This window comes from Motacilla alba, chromosome 1 (genome assembly GCF_015832195.1).
Source record: "Motacilla alba alba isolate MOTALB_02 chromosome 1, Motacilla_alba_V1.0_pri, whole genome shotgun sequence".
Lineage (NCBI taxonomy): Eukaryota > Metazoa > Chordata > Aves > Passeriformes > Motacillidae > Motacilla > Motacilla alba.
The window spans coordinates 111,560,856-111,582,205 of NC_052016.1; the positions used below are offsets into that span (position 1 = coordinate 111,560,856).

Here is a 21,350-nt window from a genome sequence, read left to right on the forward strand (position 1 = left end):
TTTCTTCTTTTTTGTACGGGTTTTTAAATTATTATTTCTCTGTGCTGTATATAATAACGCTTTGGAGGCTTGAAACAGCAACCTTTCCTGGAGTTCAAATTCACAGTGGTCCATTGTGAAATATCAAATGAATACTGAATAATAGTTATTGATTTTTATTAGTATTTTTAGAAATGGGAACATTTAACTTCATGCTTTGAAAAGTGGAGTAAAATTCTAAATAATTTGCATGTAATTTTTTTCAAACCGTTAAGTACAAAGTGATTGAACATGGATCCTGCCAGTTATGGCAGTCCCCCTTTTTAGAGTTTAAAAAGCTTAATATGTATGCTTTCTTGCACATTCTAAATCTCAAAGTACTTTAGACATAACAAATGGATTTACAAACTATATATAGGTTCACTTACTTTATCACTGAAGTGCAGCTACCTCAAAGATTGAACGCAGCAGCTGTTTAACAACCTAGAGAAGCATCACGTGGCAGCTGGGAGCGAGAGCTGAGGAACACAGCGTCAAAGGGCGCTTGAGGCATTTGAGCAAATTTTATTCCAGCAAAGCTAATTTGGCTGGGATGCTGAGGATAAACCACCAGAACTTAACAGAAGGTGCCCACAGGACCTTTAATGGCTGTGAGCCACCTTCATTTCCTCTGGAAGACAACGCTTTATTCCCGTCTAAGGATGGGTCCAGCATGAAGAACTCCTTGGAATCTTTTGGTTTTGGTTGATCTCTTGTGCAGGAACTGACTAGGAGTGTAATTCAAGAGTGAACAATTGTAGAACAATTGAGAATGATTGTAGAACAAAGGGAGAAGGGCTAGTGGAGAAGAATTGCCTTCTAATCAGAATACTTTCTGTGGAGTTGGTTGTTACATAGGGGAGGGTGTTTCAAGAAGTGTGAAGAAATTAATTCACCACCATTTTGGATTTCCTGATATTTTGATGGTACAACTAATAACATTCCTTCTACAGCATAAGGAAGTGAGGAAAGTTACAGAAGCTATGAAATAGCATTTGTTAAAGCTGTGTTCTTGGAACTAACTTACATTGATTACAGTTTTCATCATGAAACGGGTTTTTTTTGGTCTTAGGTTTTCTTTGTGGAAAAGTTTTGAACAGGTTTTGATAAAACAGTTATGGTGCTACATGAAACTTTCAGCATAGTTTGAGTTGAAGAATAGGCTGTCTTGTTTACTCACATGGTGCTGGACAAAACTCAGATGTTCATGTTCTGTCTCATAAGTCCAAAACTCCTTTTGAGAACTTGCACAACTCTGAAAACCTTTAGGTTTTTTGATAACCATGTGATATGAAAATGCTTTTCTGCTCTATAGGTTGTCTTCTATCTTGCTTGTGAGTTGGATGTATTGACAGAAGTACTTCTTGCTTGAAGAGGCATATCTGCATTTGGTTACTCTGTTTTTGTGATCTAGATGATTTGTTGAATGTCATGCTTCTGAGCACCCAGGCAGCAGAAACAGAGAGAGTACCTTTCAGTAATTCCACATGGATAAGAAAATGCTGCCTTTTTCTCCATTTTTTACTTTACTGTTCATCAGTGCTCTAATCCTGCTGTCTAGATTTTTGCATGGGTGATCTTGTTAAAAGAGCTCAAAGGTTCCAGCTAGTGCATAATGCAGATGAGTGCTCACTATAAGGTTGAGAAGGCTGGAATGCTCTTCCCCTTGCTGAAAACCACTCAAAAATCCTCACCTAACAAAACAGCCTGTTGGCATGGATAATAAATAGGATGAGGTTTGGCTGCTTTCCTGCTTCCACACAAGGTTGTTGTTATCTAACCGAATTTGTGTCTTCCAGTCAGCTTTCAGCTCCATTCCTCATCCCAAATGTTGAAATACATAGATGCTCCAAACAATGAGCTAGCTAGTATAAAAATTAACTTTCTGCTTGAGACAGCTCCTCTGGTTAGTTGTACTACATGTATATAGTACTATATGTATAAAGTTATTGTTTTCTACACAAATGCTTTTTTAAAATCCACTACTCTCCCAGCCTTTTGGGGAAAAAAAATTGAGCTTGCAGTTTTCCCTTGTACTTCTGTAAGCCTTAACAAGAGAATTGACAGTTCTGGACTGAATACATTCAGTGTATCACTAGACAAAAAGTTATTGATTACCTAATGTAGATAATACAGTCTTGAAGCCTTGTGAAGAAACAATGTATTAAAGATTACATCCTTTCAAGAGACAATTTCCATTGCAGAATTATACAGTGGAATGAAGATGATAAAATTGAGTGGGATATATAAATTTGGTGAATAAAGATGAAAGGCTGTAATGAAAAGACAGTGAAAAAAAGTGTCTGCTGTACAAGCTGTAAGATTGAGGTAATGCTTAACTTTCCCAACTGGCTATATTTGGCTATATTGTCCTTGACATCTATGCAGCCTTACTAGCAGCAGTCTTGGTTTTATCATGAAGCTGAAAAGTCCCAAAGAATTCCGTTGTGGAGAGCTGAAGGGGAACTGTGGTATTTCTGAATAATTCTTTTGGTATTGATTCAGGTGCACTGTCACCTGCCCTGGTACGTGTTACAGACCCAGCCTGACAATGAGCAGGCTGCTGTTTGTGTGTCAGACTTGCCATACCTGTGGAAATCAGCTGCCTTGCTGTGCAGGATTGGAGTGAGCTTTTAATTGTATAGGATTTAAGACTAACAATGTTAAAATCATAACTTTGTAAGGATAAAGTTATAAGAGTGTAGAACAATAGCAATGATTTGCAGTAAATGTATTTTATTAGGTGCTCCTGTGGTTCTGTCTGGCTTACAGAGGTGCTAATTAGGCAATGTAACTTTTTCTTGGCCAGAAGTTTTTCAGTTTACCTTTTCTAAATATACTTTCAATTTACTTTTTTAAAGTTATTGTTACTAAATCCTCTGAGAGCAGCTTCTCTGGGGAGTCTGTTCTTTCTCTACTCAAATGGAATGTCTCTTCCTTGTTCATCTTTTTATCCCCTGTAATTTGGGCACTGGGGTGCTGCATGATACTCTAAAGGATAAGGTCATTTTTTTTCCCAGCCTTACTGTGATTTAAAATTACATGATTGACATATTTATTGCATGCATTTATCAGTATCTTCCCTGGTCCTGAATTTCAGGTTGATATATTTTTTTTTTTTGTTTGGCTGTATTTTAAATCTCAGAAGTACAACTTTACTAGCTTAACAATTTACATGTCTTAATTAATAATAATTCATGCTCCCTGTGAGATTCCTTGTGTTTTGCCTCCTACAAGCTTTTTATACGGTATAAGACACTTCTTTTTTTAAGTGGGAAAGATTTGGAGATGCATTTGAGAGTGGAATGGCCAAAATGGCTGTGTGCTGAGTACTGTGATGGCAGCAACACGAGTTCTCTGGAGGGTCCCTGCTACAGCATCAGCACTCAAAGAGGTGTGAGAAGGAGAAGCTCCAGGGAGAGCCAGCATCATGCCTAGTAATGCTTTTATTCTCTTGGATCAGTTATGGATTTCTCTAAACTATGTATCATGACAGGCAGCCTGCTTAGCTGCTTTTTAGGGTTACTGAAATCTAGCTTCTCTCTCTACTTTTATTCTTTCACACGGCAGATTTAGCTGGCATCTAAAATTGTGGATTCCCAAAGAAGCAAAGAGTGTCACTGTGCAGTCTCAAGATGGGCCTGTTTGGTGTCTGATGAAAAATAAGGTGGTTGCTCAGAGGATGACATTCAGTGTGCAGAGATTGTGAGTGCAGATAAGTTACTTAGATGAGGAAGAGTGAATCTTTACAAACAATTTTATGTGTTGCTAGAAAAATTAACATGTATTCTGTTTTGATTGGGCTGCTTTTTGTGGGTATGGAGGTAAATGGTGGTGATGTTTATTCTAATGCCAATATTGGCAGTATGTGACAAAGTCTCCAGTTTCTCCTTTAGCCTACAGAATTTTGGTAGACATCAACTCCTTCTATTAGGAGCATTGCTAATAGAATTCCTAATAGAAGCAATTAGGAGCAATGCTCCTGTTAGGAGCATTGTATCTGGTGGAGTTCACCTCTTTGAGTGGAAATGAGCATTTCTGAGAGCAATACAACAGTTTTATCTGAGCTGTCCAGATTTACCTAATGTTTTTACAAGCATTGCACTGTGATTGAGAACCATCTGACTGGCATTCAAATTCAGATGTCACTTGTTCTTGCTGAAAAGTTTCTGAAATGTCTGTCCTGTTGATGAAATTCTCTGTTTCCCCCTTTCTTGTTTTTATGGGTTGTCTTGTTAGAGCAGGGCTGTAGCTGCAGTCACAGGCTTGGGAAAGAGGGGAGGAAGTCCTGTGAGGGAGCTGCTTGACTTTGTACACTCGGGGTCCATACTCTTCCCTTTCTCAATTTATCATCTGCTGTGGATTCTCACCGTTGAAGCACCCTTGAATGGTTACATAGCTTTGTACTGCAAGTACCTGTGTGTTCTGTGTGATCACTACAATGGAGGGAAAAGTTGCTGCTAAGACTTCTTAACTCTTAGGATTCTTAATGGTGAGAATGTTTGTCTTGTACTGTTGTACTTCTCATTGAAGCTTCTCAAGTTGCAGAATGTTATATGTGCTCAGATGTTGTATTTGTTGATTACATATTTTAACTTCTCTTGTGAGCAGAGTCCAGTATTTGAAGCATTTGATACAATTTCTTGTCAGATATGTTGAACTTCTTAGGAAAATTTTAGTTGCTATTGTCAGAAAGGTGAAGTATCTTTCTAATGAAATGCTACTGGTTCTAAATTGTTAGACTGCTGCTCGAAGACAAAGAGTATTAGTCTAATGAGAACATTCTTCTAATCATGAAAAAAAATGTTACTCAGACCAGCTGACTGCTGCTAAACTGGGATGTTCTATCTCTTCCAGTCATAGCCAGCTGCTTTTCTTCTGTCCTATAGACAAAATATCCCTTGCACTTGGAGGTACTAAGTCTAATTATAGCTATACCACATTCCTTTTCCAGCTTGTAGGTCAGAATTTACTCAGAAATGGTGCAAAGTAGATGCATGGTTTTCCTGTGAGGCTCACCTCACTTGGACACTGCTCCTGAGCTTCCTACAGACTTTTGCCTGGAAGCCCCATTATCACGAGACTTCTTGCTTTGGAACCACACAAATTACTTTCTGTCTTCCTTTGTATTCGGTAAAATAGTATAATTTGTTTTTGGTAAAATAACATAGTTCATTTTTAAAGGAATACCTGACCTGCTTTAGTGTTTTGGTGCCAGGGCTGAGAAGAAGCATGCAGTTTTCCTGTCTGTTATTTGTAGGAGTTGGTTAGTAAAGTTTGAAAGACTAAATTTAAGATTTCTTCACTTGCTGAATGTGAACATTCAAAACTCCTAATACAACCAGATAGTTCTGCCCAGATAGATGTGTACATCCAGGGCAAAAAACCTCCAAACTTAATCCTAGCCTCTGAGGAAAACATTAATCTTCAGAACACTTTTGACTATACTTTTAATCTATTAGTCAATAGGGTGTGTTTATGTTCCAGGATGAAAAGTGTAAAAGTAAAAACCTAAAAGATTTTAATTCTTGCCTTGTTCTTAGGTGGTCTTAACACTTTTTCCTTGTGGATAATCTTAGGATTGGAGTCTTTCTTTTCATGTTTGGATTTGCCAGTTGAAGTGTGCAGAACAGGAAAGAATCTATGGCTTTTTCTCAAAGTGGTCTAAAAACTTAACAGTGGTGACAATCAGTTTTAAGCATGCATTGTCTGGTGAAACATGTGCCACCCAGAACTTGTTAGACTGGCAGGCAGTGCCAGAGATGTGTGTAGAGAAGATGGCATTAAAAACTAAAATACATCACCTGATGGCAGTGCTGGTTATGGTGCTGAGGAGTCAGTTTTGAGTTATGGAGAAGAAGATTGAATATAACATATCTTGTACCTGGAAAGGAAAGTGTGTGGGGATAAATCCTCCATCACATTGACTACATGTGGAAGGAGTAGCTGGAATCTCTGTGGAGTTGTCTGGTACCTAAGGTGTTGATTGATTTTGACCCTGGGGTAGCTGAAAGTTGCCTCATAAAGTTGTCTCATAAGTCACTGAGATGTGTCTTTGTACACAGCTGATCTTAGAAAAGATGCTGTCCTGTACTTTGTCATCTGTGTGACACTACTTTCCTCTGGCATTTAGTAGAGCCATTCTGTTAAAGTCTAAGGAGGTGCTCCAGAGACACCAGGCCACACCTTGCTTCAGGTTATTTAACTACTTGAGCTCAAATTATAGTTTGTTAAAAAGGGGGAAACTAGGAGTTGAAGGTGAAAACCTTTTTTCAAACTTTTTACTCTCTTGCTAATACCTGGAATTTAGGGAGTCAACTCCTGAAGTCTTGGAAAAACAGGAACACTGTAATCCAAAGCAGTATTTTTAGCTCCCTTACTGTAAGGGATGCTTTTTCTTTTGTTTTCACATGCATTATTTTACATCTAAAACATATTTAGACAAGCTTATTTGCTTGTGTATCTAGCCTATTTATAGTGTTGTTTATTTAATAATAAACCATTTTTAAATTATTTACTTGTGCTTGTTGAATGATAATCAAGATTCTGCTAAAAAAAGGCTTTCACAAATATTAATAAATTATTTTGTGGAAAAGAAATGCAACATTACCCATTTCTTAACGAAATTCTAATTTAAATAAATATGTATAAGGCAGTTTGCTTACACAGATTGCACTTTTACAGTGTACACTTCTGGATAGCTGACAAGTGCCAAATGTTTGTGTACAGTGTACCCATCAGTGAGGAAGAACTTTATTTCTAAAAGAAGTAAATAAAAATAAGGTTTGCAAGTACTGAGCTAGATTAAACTAATTTATGTAAACAGAAATGTCTTTACTTCCAGATTGTAACTTGGTACTTCTGCTACAGCTTAGACTGAGGGCAGCACTTGTTCTACCAGCTTTTTCCATTGTTACCCTTGGCTTCCTGCAGCTGAGCACCAGGGGTAGCACCCTCTCTTTTTGCAAGCAGACAGAAGACTCAAAATGTGCCTCAGATAAGATCATGAGGGGTGTTTTGCTCATCCTTGGCAATACACAACCATTCTTGAACATGTCAGCAGATTGCATAAAAGGGTAAAAAGCAGCTCTGTAGCTACTCTGCAGAGACCTCCAGGACACCTCTGGTCATGGCCTCCCTCTCTTTGCCATTGGGCACGGCTGTGGCTGACAGATGGTTGATTTGTGGTTCTGGTCTGGGAGGTAACTTATGCAGATTCCTTCCCTACAGGCAGAATTTACCCCTCTTAATCTTCTAGATTGGGCCCCACTTGATTTGTTTTCCAGCTGTGAGAGGTGTGGGTCCTGAGCAAGGGATTGTGCTACATTCTCCATGAGTAAGGACAGGGATCTTGTATGCAGATTGCAGCTCAGCAGAGTCCTGATTGTTTGATTCTTTCAGCTGTAGTAGCACATCTTCTTTGAGGTAAGTTTCCTGGATATTTACAGTTCAGTGTTAGAAAGAGCATTATGGCTTTACAATTTTTTTATGGAAATACATGAAATTACTTGAAAGTTAAAAGAATTCTGTTCAGTGATGAGAGGTCTTACAAGTCTTTTACTCTTTCGAATAAGCAGATGACCTATAGTTAACTGCAGTTGAGTGCTCTTCAGTGAGTAGACCCATCCATTCTCTAGAATGAGACAGAGCTGTGGAGCTGTGCTTGTTCTGTAACACTTAAACAAGCTGAGGAATACTTGGCCATGGTGCTTTGTCTCCAGAGCAAAATGACAACTTTGCTTTACAACTTGCTTTGCAGTTCTGTTTCACCAAGCCTATTTTGTTGACTTGTTTTTATCCCAGATTATCAAGGGTTAGGTAATTGCAGAAATCCATAAATTAATGACTGACTTTGAAAGTGCTTGGGGTTTTTCCCTTAAAATTGTAAACATGAGGGGTTTTTAAATTCTATTTGTCTTGTATACCAAGGAGGGTGTATGTTATAGGATAATATCTATTTGCTGCTTATTTCAAGCAGAAATTTATTGAAGGGTGCAAATATTCTTGATCAGAGGCTCTTAAAATACAGTTGATTTGGGGATCATGTGGTAATGCTCCAGAGTAATGTTCCATGCTTCTGGTTGAATACAGTTTTGTAGTTTTGCTTGTATGTGCTGCTGGGTCAGTCAGGTTCCAAAGCCATATCCATCTTTCATTAGATGTCCAGTAAAGCTCATCTGTTTGGTTTGGCATGGAAAACTTCAAACCTTAACCTTTGAGAATTTCTGCACAATCCCTATCCAAAAGTGCATCAATGTAGGATATTCAGACTGATTAGTCTGCAAATTCCTCAGTTATACAATGACCCTGCTTTCAGAGGGACAACGTGAATATTCTAGAGGCTCCCCAGATCTGTGAGGCAGATTACAGATGAAGTTAATTTTTAAAAGCATATTTTGTTCATCTGATTTAGAATGCAAAGCCTTACATTATTTGATAAACCCAACTGCTGTACCTTTTTCTCCTATTCCACTGTCATTAACAATGACAAGTATCCTTTGACCAGAAACCTTAGATCACAGGTGTAAGTCAGTGGTTGGCCACTGTGTGTGTTTTGTGTATGTACAGAACCTTTAAAACAACATAAGAGAGATCATCCACTGTCAACCCCTCTGCCTTAGGTAAGGACACCTTTCACTAAACCAGAGCTTCATCCAGCAGTTAGTCATTGCTGTTAGTCATTAATTGCTGTTATAATCTTCTTACCAAAAAAGATACTTCAGAGCAGATAGTGTCTGGTCTTGTTAAAGGCTCAGTCACAAGTTTTATGTGCTTGTGTCATGTATAATTGTATTAAATACTAGTAATATCAAAAATTAGTCATAAACATATTGATGCTGAAAATTTCCAAGTGAAGAACACTTGCCATGACAAGTGTATACTGAGGGTATGTGAGACAAGTGATTCCCACACATCAGAAAAAGAGTGATTCTTACTGAAGACTTGTGTTTCGCTGCCAGGTGTGATAATTGTGCTGCTCAGATGAATTTGAGTGCTGGGTGCAAGGCAGAACTCAAGCCCAAAACTAAAAGCAGGAAACATCCTGTTGTCCCTTAACAGCAGCAGCTGTTTTGGCCTGTTCACTTCAGCTACCGTGCAGTTTTCTGTTTCACCTCGTGCCTGCTGTTCACCACACAAGGATGCAGTTGACTTTGGGGGGTTAGTGTTCTGCCAGATTAGAAAAGAGTTGAGTAATTTTGGCTGGGTTAGTGAGCTGGGTGTGGTTTACTACACGCTCAGATGAGCTGCAGTGCACACACAAGACTGGGGGAGAGGGTTGCATCCCATTAAAATGAGAAAGTGTTTGTTGAGCACAGATGACACGCAGTCTTTTTGTTTAAAAAGCAACATATCTCCAAGGAAGAGGAGCAGGGCTTTTAATGTTCTCATTAATTGCTAGACAGGACTTAAAACAGGAAAAGCTCTTTTCATTTCAATTACTTAATGGGGAAAAAAAAAAAATTCTCGTAATGTTCCAGAGTGTCCAGTCTTCTGCTGGGCTTTTTTTCCTCTTCATTGACTCCTGCATGTACGTGTGAGGATCTCTTCTTTTGTCACATAGTCCATGTTAGCATAACTGCTAGGGGAAATTTCATCACATCTAAATCCTACTATGCCCATTTCAGTTTTCTTTTACTATTTTAGTGGACTTTCTGAGTCAAAATCACAAAAAAATACCCCAATATTGATTGAACAGGTGGACAGTTAGGAGGGTTAAGAAGGAAGCCACATACACACCACCCCTCTCTGTTTACTTTATTTCCAAGGCTTCTGTCAGGAAGGATGGTGACCAAAATGCCTCTTGTTTTTAATGGAATTGAGTGAAAGAGGTGTGCACTTTATTTCAGCCTGTTTGATTTAGACCAGCACTGTGTTTTGACCAGGCTTTGTGGTGCACAAGAAGACCAGACTCAAGTATACATCAGCGTGGGCAAGGAGCACACACATTATGAGTGTTTAGTGTGACATCAGTTCACATTTTGTGAGCTCTTGCCATGCAGGAGCATCTGACTTCAGAATCTGCTGGTGAGTAGGGGTTGTGTGCAATGCAGCTGCCCTGGGTTTGCTAAAAGAACATGTGAGGTGTGTAAAACATGACACAGTAGTTGATAACCTTGAAATCATTTTAGCATGGATAGCGTTTGGATATATAAACATCCACAAAGTTGAAGTATGTTCTTTTTTTTTTGAAAAGAAAAAATTGCTGCACGTAAGAGCCGTGATGGAAGATGTGTGCAGTCTATACAATCTTCTAGCTGTAGATTGAGACCAGTGGCACTTCCCCGAAAAAATAAATTACCCGAAATTTGCAGCACATTCATATTCAATTTCATCACAGCAGATGCTCATTAGTATGTTGTTATTAATTGGTATTCACTTTAGGTTTTGTTTAAAATGAAGATAATAATTAGGTTTTAATTACTGCATCTTTCTAAGGGGGGGAGGGGAGGAAATGCCTCTCAAAGCACTGAAGTATTTCCTGTACGCTTTGCTCCATTACATCTAAGCCTTGAAAGAGTTCCTGAGACACGTTTTTCTGCCAAGAGACTTCTTTTCTGTTTCCTTTTATTTCTTTCCTGTTTTTAAAATATTAAGGATTTGTTTGATGGACATACTGAATCATACCACAGTAGTAAGAGCCACTGTTCTTTTTAATCAAAATGATCAAAAAGGCTTTTCACAAAAGTAACTCTCTCAAGCAGCTGATTAATGAAGTGGTACCACTGTTTTGTATTATAATTAATTGAAGTAATACAAATAACTTCTGTAGCCTGTGGAAATTATCTCTTTTGCAAAGCAGTCTATTAGGGTTAGCAAACTTAAATGGTGGATTTTTTTTTTGTGGATTTTATTTAATTTCTTGCTGCCTTTATCATCCTTAAAACCATGGGTGGCACAACAGTAAACAAAGAATACACTATAGGAAGGGCTTGAAGAAATGGGAGAGAGTCAGGTAAGGAAGAAAGCAAAAGAGCAGAAAAAGGGAGGATGCAGAAAAGACTTAAAAGGGTTATAAGTGTGGTGGGACTATAGAGAAGTATAAGAGTTTGGGAGATGCCAGAGAATAAATGAAAGAGGAATAAATGCAGAGGAATATGAGTAATCTGAAAAGTTTTGAAGAAGCACTGGCCATCATGTGTTTGGTTAATGCAGGAATTCACAGTGACGTTTCTTGCAGGTAACGACAGGAAAAGGGGGAACAATTTCAAACTAGCAGAGGGTACATTGAGATTAGGTGTTCTGAGGAAATTCTTTACTGTGAGGGTTGTAGGCACAGGAGCAAGCTGCCCAGGGAAGCTGTGGATCCCCCATCCCTTGGAAGTGTTGCAGGCCAGGTTGGAATGGGCTTTGAGCAGCCTCGTGGAAGCAGTCTATTGGAAGCTGTCCCTGCCCATGGCAGGGGAGTGAAATTAGATGTTCTTTAAGATGCCTGCCAACCCAAACTGTTCTGTGATTCTAAAATTAATCTAAATAAGGACATCTAGTTGTCTGACCTGTTTAAATGAATGCTTTCAAGAAACGGAGGTTTTGTGTGCTGGTTAAAAGGTGTTTCGTGGAATAGCACTGCATCCAGATGAGTAAAACATCAGCACTAGAATCACTAGTTCAGTCTTCTGCTGCCTTGCTGTTGTGAGTTTCCATCAGCTTTTCCTTCTATCTTCCCCTCTTTCTTTTCCTGATTTCTCTTCTTACCTCATTTCTCTAGGTTACTGTGCTGCTCCTCAGTACTGAGTGGCTTTGAAAGGCTGGTGTGTTTCCCTCTTGGGTGCCTTCTTAACAGGAGGAAGGACAGTGAGGCATCCCAACTGAAGTTCCTTGGAATGTAATTTAAACTAACAGCATTGAGGGAGAAGCCTTCTAATTTCAACATCTTAATGCAGCTGCCACTAAACTTCTTTGGTGGTGAGACATTGTACATCTTGATTTCTCCTCAAGTGCTCTGTTTAGGGTTGGAAGATGGCTGCCAATGGTTAAGTGGTTTTTTTACTTTCTGGAAGTTGAGCTTTTGCAGTTCTAAAAAAGAGGAGGAAAGGTGGACGCTGGCTATTTTAACTCTCTCTTTCCACATTAAGAAGACCAGTTTCTGTTCTCACATCTTCTTAGAGAAGGGTTGCTCTCTCTGGAAAAATCCTTACTCCTTGACTCCTGTTATGGACTGAGGGAGCTGTCTGGTATGGCTGGAGTGAGTGTGCAAGGGGACCTTGCCCTGGAGCTGAGTTTTTAGGCATTTGTGAGACAGGAGAAGAGATGGTGCTTCCCTTCAGCCCAGTGCCTTGTTCAAACTCCAGCAGCTGCAGGTCAGGGCAAATGCTGAGCCAGACACTGTGTTTGAGCAGGGTGGACGTGGCCATCTGTGGAGGCACCGCCGTCCTTCAGGAGCTCCTGGGAAGTCTCCTTTCCTTACGTATGCCCTGGTGGACATTGTCTGGTGTGGGTGGTAGCTGAGCAAGATAATTTTCTTTTCATGACCGAGTGCCTTATGCTTAGTCATGGGAAAATTTGCTTTTCCAGTGTTCATAATGCACCGGTTCTTCTAAGACACCATCGGTTTCCTGCTGTGTAATCTTGTGTAATCTTAAATTCTATCTGGGAAGGCAGTAGGAGATTTGCAGTTGGCCTCATGATGCTACAGGAAACAGTTCTACAGCCATTTCAAACCTAGATTTAAATTAATATTTTGTTGGCTAAACACAATGGTTTATATTTAATACATCTGTTATTTTTATATTAGAAGCCTAATTTTTCTGTCACAGTGAATAACTGTGAATGAAAAATGTATACCTTTTGTTCCTTCATCTGTTGATTGTGGTTTTAAATGCAATGTAAAAAAAATAGTTTGGTTGCATGAAAAGAACAAAATGTTCTTTCCATGAGTGGAAGCTCTGAAAGAAGCAGACTCACCTGCAGAAGTTAGTTCTTAAGGAAATAAAGAAATCAAACATCATGGAGTAAATAAAGGCTTCGAAATAGAGTTTTATTTTCATGTGCTCGCCGTTCAGTCTTTCTTGGGAAGAAAGAATGCATGCATGGTGATACAAATTTAGCTCCAGTTCTTCCTGTAATGCTGGAGTGTTGGGTTTGCTTTACGCAAAAAAATGGTCATTAAAATTAAATGTTATTTGGGTTTAAAGTTTTAGATGTTGGTATTTTTTTTCTCTTTTTTAAACCTACAGGTTGTCAGAAATTAAGAAAATGGACGAAGCAGTGATATAAATAGTTCTTAAAGTACTTTCAAATTTAAGGTGCCTTGTCCTTGTATTCATAAATATGCCATGATATTAATTCTTAATTGCATGAAAATCTTGAAATGTTTTGTTTTTTACCAGTTACTAAGTGTAAGATACAGGAAGCTAAAGGGAAGGAGTTACTAGGACATTATTAAAAAAAAAAAAGAGTGTGTGTGTATATATATCTGCCTGTGTGTGCATGTATACATTTTTACATCCTGATTTTTGTACTTTCTTTATCCATTTAAGCAGTGACTTTCAATTAGCCTGCCTACTAATATCAGGTCACGCAACTCTATAGCTGATGCTTTATTCTTTCATGTGAGTTGTCATTCGTTTGCTTCAGTTGGCTGGCAAAGGTTGTTGTATATCCATTACCAGCAACACAGCACTTTGCATTTCTGAATTGACAAGCAGCTATATTGACCTAGCGCTTATTATGGGTCAACAGCTGCGTTAACCGACGGAAGGACTGAGGGGCAATTAAAATGAATTGGCAAAAATATATCTTCCTAATTTACTCCAATTTGTTATTTATGCTAACATTGTATGGCTTCTATGGTGACACTAAACAGAATGGACCCAATAATGGCAATTAACATAAAAATATAATGGCTAATCAAATTGACAGCAACTGTTTCTCATCATCTCGACACACAATACATTATCAAAACAAACTATTATGAAGGAGGTAATTTCAGTGTTCTATTCAACCTGCTTCATGTGTGCAGTCAGGGAGATGTGTACCAGCAATTACAGCTGAATCTAAAAAACTAAACAAATAACTTAATCGCTGTCGTCCTCCTTTTTTCTTCTTCAGGAAGCAGTAATCAGGATTTACTAAAAATAACTGGTGTATAATAGTATAATGATGATGCATATCGTAGAATAGCTAATAAGGAATAAAATATGCTTCTGTGTGTCTTTTTTTAAAATAGGTTCACACGAAGTGGAAAAAAACTATACTGTTAAAATATATAAAAAAATAACTAAGCAGTAGTAATAGTTGTCAGATGTCTCAACATGACTTGCTTAATAGTTACAGATACCTATTGCATGTCAATAGAAGTGTAAAATTAGCTGAATGCAGTAGCAAAACTTGGCTTGAATGGGCAGAAGACTGAAAAGCTTAAGTTAAAGAAGAATTCCCTTCAGCAGAAATAGTTTACCAGTTGCTCTTCCACTGCGTTTCCAGGATCATTCTTAGTGGTATGCTGCGTGGCAGTGTTCTGTTGGTCTAACCACATCCTGTGTTTTATAGTGCATCAAGGAAATCTTTGAGGGTTTGTGTATGTCTGTCTCTGCACAAAATACATTAAAAAGGACACTACTTCCAAATTTGATGCTGTTAAACTGATCTTATTCTTTGTAATGAGCAACCCTTCAAACCATTGTTGGCCAATATCTAAAATTCAGTAGCAGGGAGGGGAATGTCGTTGTATGGAACAAAAGTGCCTGAGATTAACTTGAAAGGTTTTAATTGTAGTGTGGTCTAGATGGATCTCATGTCTATTCGAGCAATTTCTGGAGCACAGAACAGTGGCAGTGATAGGAGAGCATCCAGGTGTGCACTTTGGAGCTAGAGGAATAGCAGAGAGGCTTGACATAACTGGCCTTCAGACCATTTAATTGAGTAGCACATTCTACAGCTACACATCTGCAGATTTTTGAACTACGTGTGTGATTGCTAACATGCAGTATCCTTCACAGAGGTGTACAGCAAGGTGATGATGTAGCTGTAAAGGTGTATATGTACTTGTTCTTACTTGGGTGAGACAGTCCCAAATTATGGAACCACAGCTGGAGTGGGAGGAGGGGAATACAGACAAACACCTGTATTCATAAAAAAATAGACTTTAATTTTTTTTCTTAGTTCATTGTATTGTACAATATACTAAAGAACCAAAATTATTCCTTTATCTCGTCATTCTTATGATTTCCATTTTCTTGCTAAGGCATCACTGTGGTTTGTGTATCTATAAGAATGGATAAATGTATTTTAAGTTTCTGTAAGAACTTATAAGAACTTACAGTTGATTCATGTAAGTATTCAGTGTAAATTGTGAGGAAAGTGTAGAGGTTATAGCAAGGACACTTTGTAGCATAATACTAATAATAATTCCAAAAGCTGACACGAATAGACCATATAAAGCATTGGAGGAAAACCAAATAGAAATAATCACTTTTTAATAGTGAACTTAGAAATGGGTGCAAGAGTCACACTTTTTGGGTTGGGTTTTTAATTGCTATCTTCTTACATTACAGTATTCTGATAAGGCCCTGTACACTCAGCTCTGCTTCTACCGATACATTTTTGATGTGGACTATGCGATGGATAAGGTGGTTACTGAGGAAGATAAAGGTATGTGTAAATTTTAATTAATTAACTATGGTTTAGTAGCAGTTTGCATGCTAGACACCGGGCCTACTGAACTTTTCAAATCTGAACTATGAGGCTGTAATGTAAAAGAAAGAAGGAAGGAAGAAAGAAAGGTGTAAAAGAAAACAGAAGAAAATATGAATATAAGAATCTCCTGTAAAGGGGAATGTGTTCAGTCAGAGTTCACCACTTTAGGAATATGTTATATGACCCCTTTCTGCTTTTGAAGTTACTGTGTTTTGGAAAATGTGCTTTTCTTGCATGCTACACACTTAGAGAAATCTCTTTGCTTGAAGGACATGTTACCTTCAGTAAATAAATGATTTAAAATATGTATATAACTAAAATTTACATTCAACTGTTAGTATTGAAAGCAAGGAAAGCAGTAATGCTAATTGTCTACAAACCTCTCTTAAATAAAATACAGATTAATCTGATCTTAGGAAGAGTTTTTTGTCTGCTCCTAATTACCATAACATTTCTGAACTAAAACATTTCTAAGCTGTAACGGATCAATGGGTTTTGTGCAGCTAAGTGATTTTCAAGCTGACAGAATAACATTTCTGAGAGTAGGCTAATGCTTGGAATTCTGAAAGAAGGCATGTTTGGGTCCCAGCACTGAAGCATGATGTCCACAGAGAGCACTGGGCTGTGTCTTCTGTGGATCTGGAGATGCCTGTGAGGAAAGGGTGCTGCTGGTGGGACTGTGTTCTGATGGCTGCTCTGCTGTCAAAATCATCCCCACCCCGCTGCATCTGCACTTAAGTTACTGGGTGATGAAAAGGGATTTAATAAAACTCAGTCTTTCTAAATGTTATTTTGATAAGCCACGTATGGAAATGAAAATAGTGTGACCTCTTAGCTAAAAACTGCTCAAATAAGCAAACAGGCTGCTTTTGGCCTCTTGTACTTAGGTTTCTTCTTGCAGAGGTTCTCATTTCCTCTTCTAATCACTCTGGGTCAGTGAGCTCACTCTGGTGCTTGCATTTCCCAGTGGCTTTGTACATCCAAACAGGTCACAGTGTGTAGCCATGTCAGTCTAATACATCCCTGGAGATGTACTGAAGGAATGTTGTGGAGTGGATGCTGCTGGTGGCTGAAACCAAGCTGTGTGTAGATCTCTCACCAAGGATGAGGGCATAAGAGTAGAAATCATCAGTAGGGATCATTTCATGGGTGGTCACGTCCAGTCCCCTTCTACAGCATTCCACTGCATTTTTCAGGACTGCAAGTTTCTGGAACTTCATTTGGAAACGTGTTAGTGGCTCTCACCACTTAAAGGTGGTTCTCCTCTTGCTGCACTTCCAAAGTGTGTTTCAGCCTGTCGATCTGTGATGACTAAAAATTCACTGTAATTTTCATGTTCTAACTTGTTTCCGGCTATTTTATGGCCATTCACTAAACTTTTATTTGTTTTACTTCTGTGATGTTCTCTGCTATGCTTTTGGAAACAGTGATGACATCTCCGTTTTGTTTTGCAACTAAGGCAGAGACACTCTTAGCTTTCTTTAAGAAGAGCTGGTCTCTGCTGTATGATTCTTCCTCTTATCACCTTTGTGTGCAGTCTTTCCTAGGTTGAATTAATCTTTGGAATATGAAAATCTAGAAATTATGTGGTATTTCAGATGGCATGTCTCCAGAGTCTTGTACACTGGGTCTGTGTATTTGCTGGAATTACATCTTGTGGTGCTTTCTTGAGCCACCTACATCCTGTTCATAGCTGTTCATGTCATCAGCTTGTAATGATAGGAATTCTGAGGTTTGAGAGGGTTTCTTTTCCTCCTGTCATTTCAGAATCATGGGTTTATTCATATCTCAGGCTCATGCCACTTGTTTTACTTAATTTTCTTGGTTTCATTAATTTTTGACTGCTTAATCTCATTTGTAATATTAGACTTCAAGATTAATAAAATCTCTCTGCAAAATAGTATGGTGGCTTCTGAATCCACATAATTTACCACCTTCTGCTTTAATGGGAAAATGTTTCTTGGACCCTTACTGCTAAGTTCAATAAAATTAGTTTTCAGAGTAATTCTTAAGGAATTGTAAGAATTCTAGTAGGACTTTTTTCTCTTGGACAGTTAACCTTTCAGCATGGTGTCTTTTTCTCTTTTTCATAGCTGTTTGAAAATTATTCTATTATCTTCTTCAGCGAACCAGTGATTTCAGTCTTGGTGTTGCAGCAGGAGTCAAGGCCAGATGAATTAAATCTCTTTGTCAGTTGGTTCTCTTCAAAGCAATTGGCTATGTGGGTGTGGTAGACCTATGTATAATTCTGTCCTATTTTTCAGATCTCTTTTGGGAGGTAGATGTCTTTCTACAGTAAATGCAGAATTTGACAATAATTATCCATTATTTGTGCCACCTTTTTATTTTATAGATACTGGTGTCCTCTGTTTTCTTGTAACATATTTTACAGATGTGATACACTTCATGTAGGATTAAATAATCTCCATGTACAATTTTTGTTGTGGGTCTGAAATGGAAATCTAGTGAACTCCCCTTTATAACATGAAGCTAGTGTCTATTTTCCCTTGTAGCAAAAATGATTTTGTTTCCATGCCATCATTGACGAGCCATTTTGTCCTTGCTCTGTGATCAGTGCCTTTATCAAAAATAGTGGCAAAATTTAAATTTATGTTTTGTACATCTTTGGTATTTTCAGTCTCTCCTTCTTATGTGACTAAACCACTGCTTGACTGTTATTTTGATTTTTGGTTTGGGGAGAATTTTTGCTTTGTTTTGGGTCATTGTTTCTTGAAGCCCCGATTGCATGGACTTTGTTGTTTCTACCTCTTATTGCCATCTTTCCTGAGTTTTTAAACACCAGCTCTTCTTTTTTGTAGATTCTATTTATTCTTATTAGCAGCTTTAGTTGTTATCTATCTTGGACTGTTCTTCTATAGGAAGAAAAAAGTTTTGATGGCTAGAGATTGAAAATATAAATCTGTTTTCCACTGCAGTGTGAAAGAATTCATGTCTTGTCTCACTCAGAACCTTGAGATTTTGCTACTAGTTCACTTGCCTTTTCTGTTCTTGCCTCTTCAGAATACACAATCTTAATTACAGAGCAGGTTTTGTTTGTTCAGCTATTTATACTGAAGACACATACTATTTGTTGAAATGAAATCTAAAATAATAATTGTGAAATCAGTGGGACTTCAGAAAGATATCCAAGCTGCTTCCTTTCCCTGCTAGAGGATCGATACCACAGCCTACTTTTTACAGATGGGCTAAACTTAAAAATCCTCTGGCAATGAAGGTTTTTCAACTTGGCAAGGCGTACACGCAGTTTCTTGTGGTGTTTGGTGTTCTCACTGTACTTACTGCAGAGAGCTGGTCTTGGTATCTGAGGTGAATTCTGCTTTCTGAAGCTTATTCTGTGCACAATGGGTGAGCCACTGTTCTCTTAGAGAGTTTTGCATATTAGAATACAGCATTGCATGTTCTAAAGTCTCTTTCAGCTACTAACCTGTTCTGTGGAGGAGCAGCAGGAGAGTTTTCCACTTCTCTTTGTGTTTGGTTGTTGGTTTTTTTGTTTGTTTGGTTTGGTTTGGGTTTTGGTTTTTTTTTGTTTTGTTTTGTTTTTTTTCCTGGACCTCCAGTAGGTCAGGCCTACCACAGAGGAATACAGCAAAAGGATGAATTAATATGTTTTACAGGCTCTTCTCCTGCTTATTTATGCCAGTCTGGTGATTACAACATCATTCACTCATGTTTTATTTGAGATCTACTGTAATAATTAGATATTGTTCCATTTTTTTCCTCTAAGAATCAGGAATAAGCTGACTTATTAATCAGGAATAAGCTGGTCTATGTGATGTTTTCTTGTTTCAGTGAGTGGTAAAGTTAGCTGTCAGTTAAACCACTCAGGAATATTTGGATGATATAGTCATGGCTCTTTTGTCCCATTATTAATACCAGCATTTCTCCTCCAAACTGATGCTTCCTTTCGTCTGTTTCAGGAGGTTTAAGGTCTGTTATGATGATACAATTTAATAGGTTAACATTGTGATACAGTGCAAGGTTCTTTGTTGTCATACTACAAAAAGTGAAATTCTGAACATTCTGGGCTGTCTTTCTAAATTAGGAACTGTTGCACAGTTAGTATTAGGTTAAAAACCAGTTTAATTTTTAATATTGCTATTCCAAACCCCCTAATTTAAGATACCAGTAATACTAGAAGGGCTGTTTGTTCTCAATTTTTTTTTAATCTGAAAAGGGGAAAAAATGCTCTATTGTGAGTAGCAACATTCTCAGCATGTTTTCAGCACTTTCTGGCAGGTTTTTGAAGCTGGGCTGTGGGTTCAATCAGACATTGCTACTTAGGTGAGCAAGCAGAGCAGTGAAAAGCAGCAGGAGTAGCAAAGCAGTAGCATCCTCTCTTCATATAGATGAAAAAGGATTGGCCTACTATCAGTGATTTTTGAACATTTGAGGTTCAAATACAGGAGTGTGCTCACTCTGTGTGCCTGAACTTCAGAATGGAAACCAATAAATTCTTATGGCTGTGTCATCAGGAGATCAAAATAAAGTATAGCAATCTTTATCTCATTATTCCATTCAAACACTGGCATTGTTAAATATTCAAAGATATTACTGTTTGCATTTTGCTTCTACTACAGTCAAATGAAAACCTCTGAAAGGGAAGAGAAATGGAGCCCCCATAAAGTCACTACAAAAGCCTAAAGTCACTAAATGCTACTGTGCCTTGCACAGATGTCTCTAGTTCAGTTTCCCCTGACATCATCTGACATCAAACAGAAGATGAGGATGCTGCAATCTACTTATTCACAATGCATTAGTATCACTGAGGCTGTTTCTGGTGCTGTGATCCTATTTTTGGGGAAATAGGATCCTGGTCATAGGATTTTTGTCTGTTCCATCCAGTAGAAAGGGGCTGGAAGCTACTGCCCTTTGACTGTCCCATTTCTCTGAGAGGGAAGGTCACAATTGTTGTTTGCAAGATATTTAAGTGTTTCAGAGACAGAAAGTGCAAGGCTGCTGTGGTGGATTCTTTCCCAGAATATATTTAGCAACCCATGGAGGTTTGATTCTGAAAAGTCTCAGCATATCCTCTTAATGGATAAGCAGAAGAAAATGAGGGTGGGAGGAAGATAACTTTGGGAAAAGCAGTTAAATATTCCTGTGTAGCAGGGAGACCTACATCTTTGAAGTATATGCCACTTTGTGGAAGTAGAATGTAATTGTTTTGATCATATACTTACAGGCTGTGGTTTTGTAAAACCAAATGCATATTCAAAGGGTGTTTTCATGCTTTTATTACAGCTTCTTGTGTGCACCTCACTCCACCCTTCCATGCAAACATCAAAAATCCCTAGTTTACTTTATGGATGAATAAACTGAAAAATTATGTTGGGAAAAACGAAACTCTTCTGGGCTGTTAGACCTAGATGTAAAAAAAACCAAAAAACCAGCTCTGAATATTTGTATGAATCGTATCAGTTCAGTGGTGAGTGTTTTTCCTCAGTGTGTTCATAACTTGGTGTGTCAAGTAGCAGACTGAAGTGATTTTTTTTTTTTTTAATGGAAGACTTTTTGTAAATCGGAACAATTTGCCACATTTTATCAATATACAGACAGAAGACTACAGCAAAGTGCTTGTTGCAATAGTTAAGAAAGGAGATAAAGTTTTCTACCTGTGAGTTCCAGTGGAGGGTAAGGAGAGATTGTATCAATTACCTGGGTGTGTCTCTGTGTGT

The 21,350-nt window shown here is 38.2% G+C and overlaps 1 protein-coding gene across 1 annotated transcript in view; it reads left to right on the top strand.

The window, feature by feature from the left end:
• Positions 1–21,350, top strand: part of POLA1 (DNA polymerase alpha 1, catalytic subunit) — a 189,114-nt gene that overhangs the window by 131,086 nt on the left and 36,678 nt on the right. Inside the window, 1 exon segment of the mRNA XM_038163505.1 lies at positions 15,513–15,609. Coding sequence (XP_038019433.1) covers positions 15,513–15,609 — 97 coding nt within the window.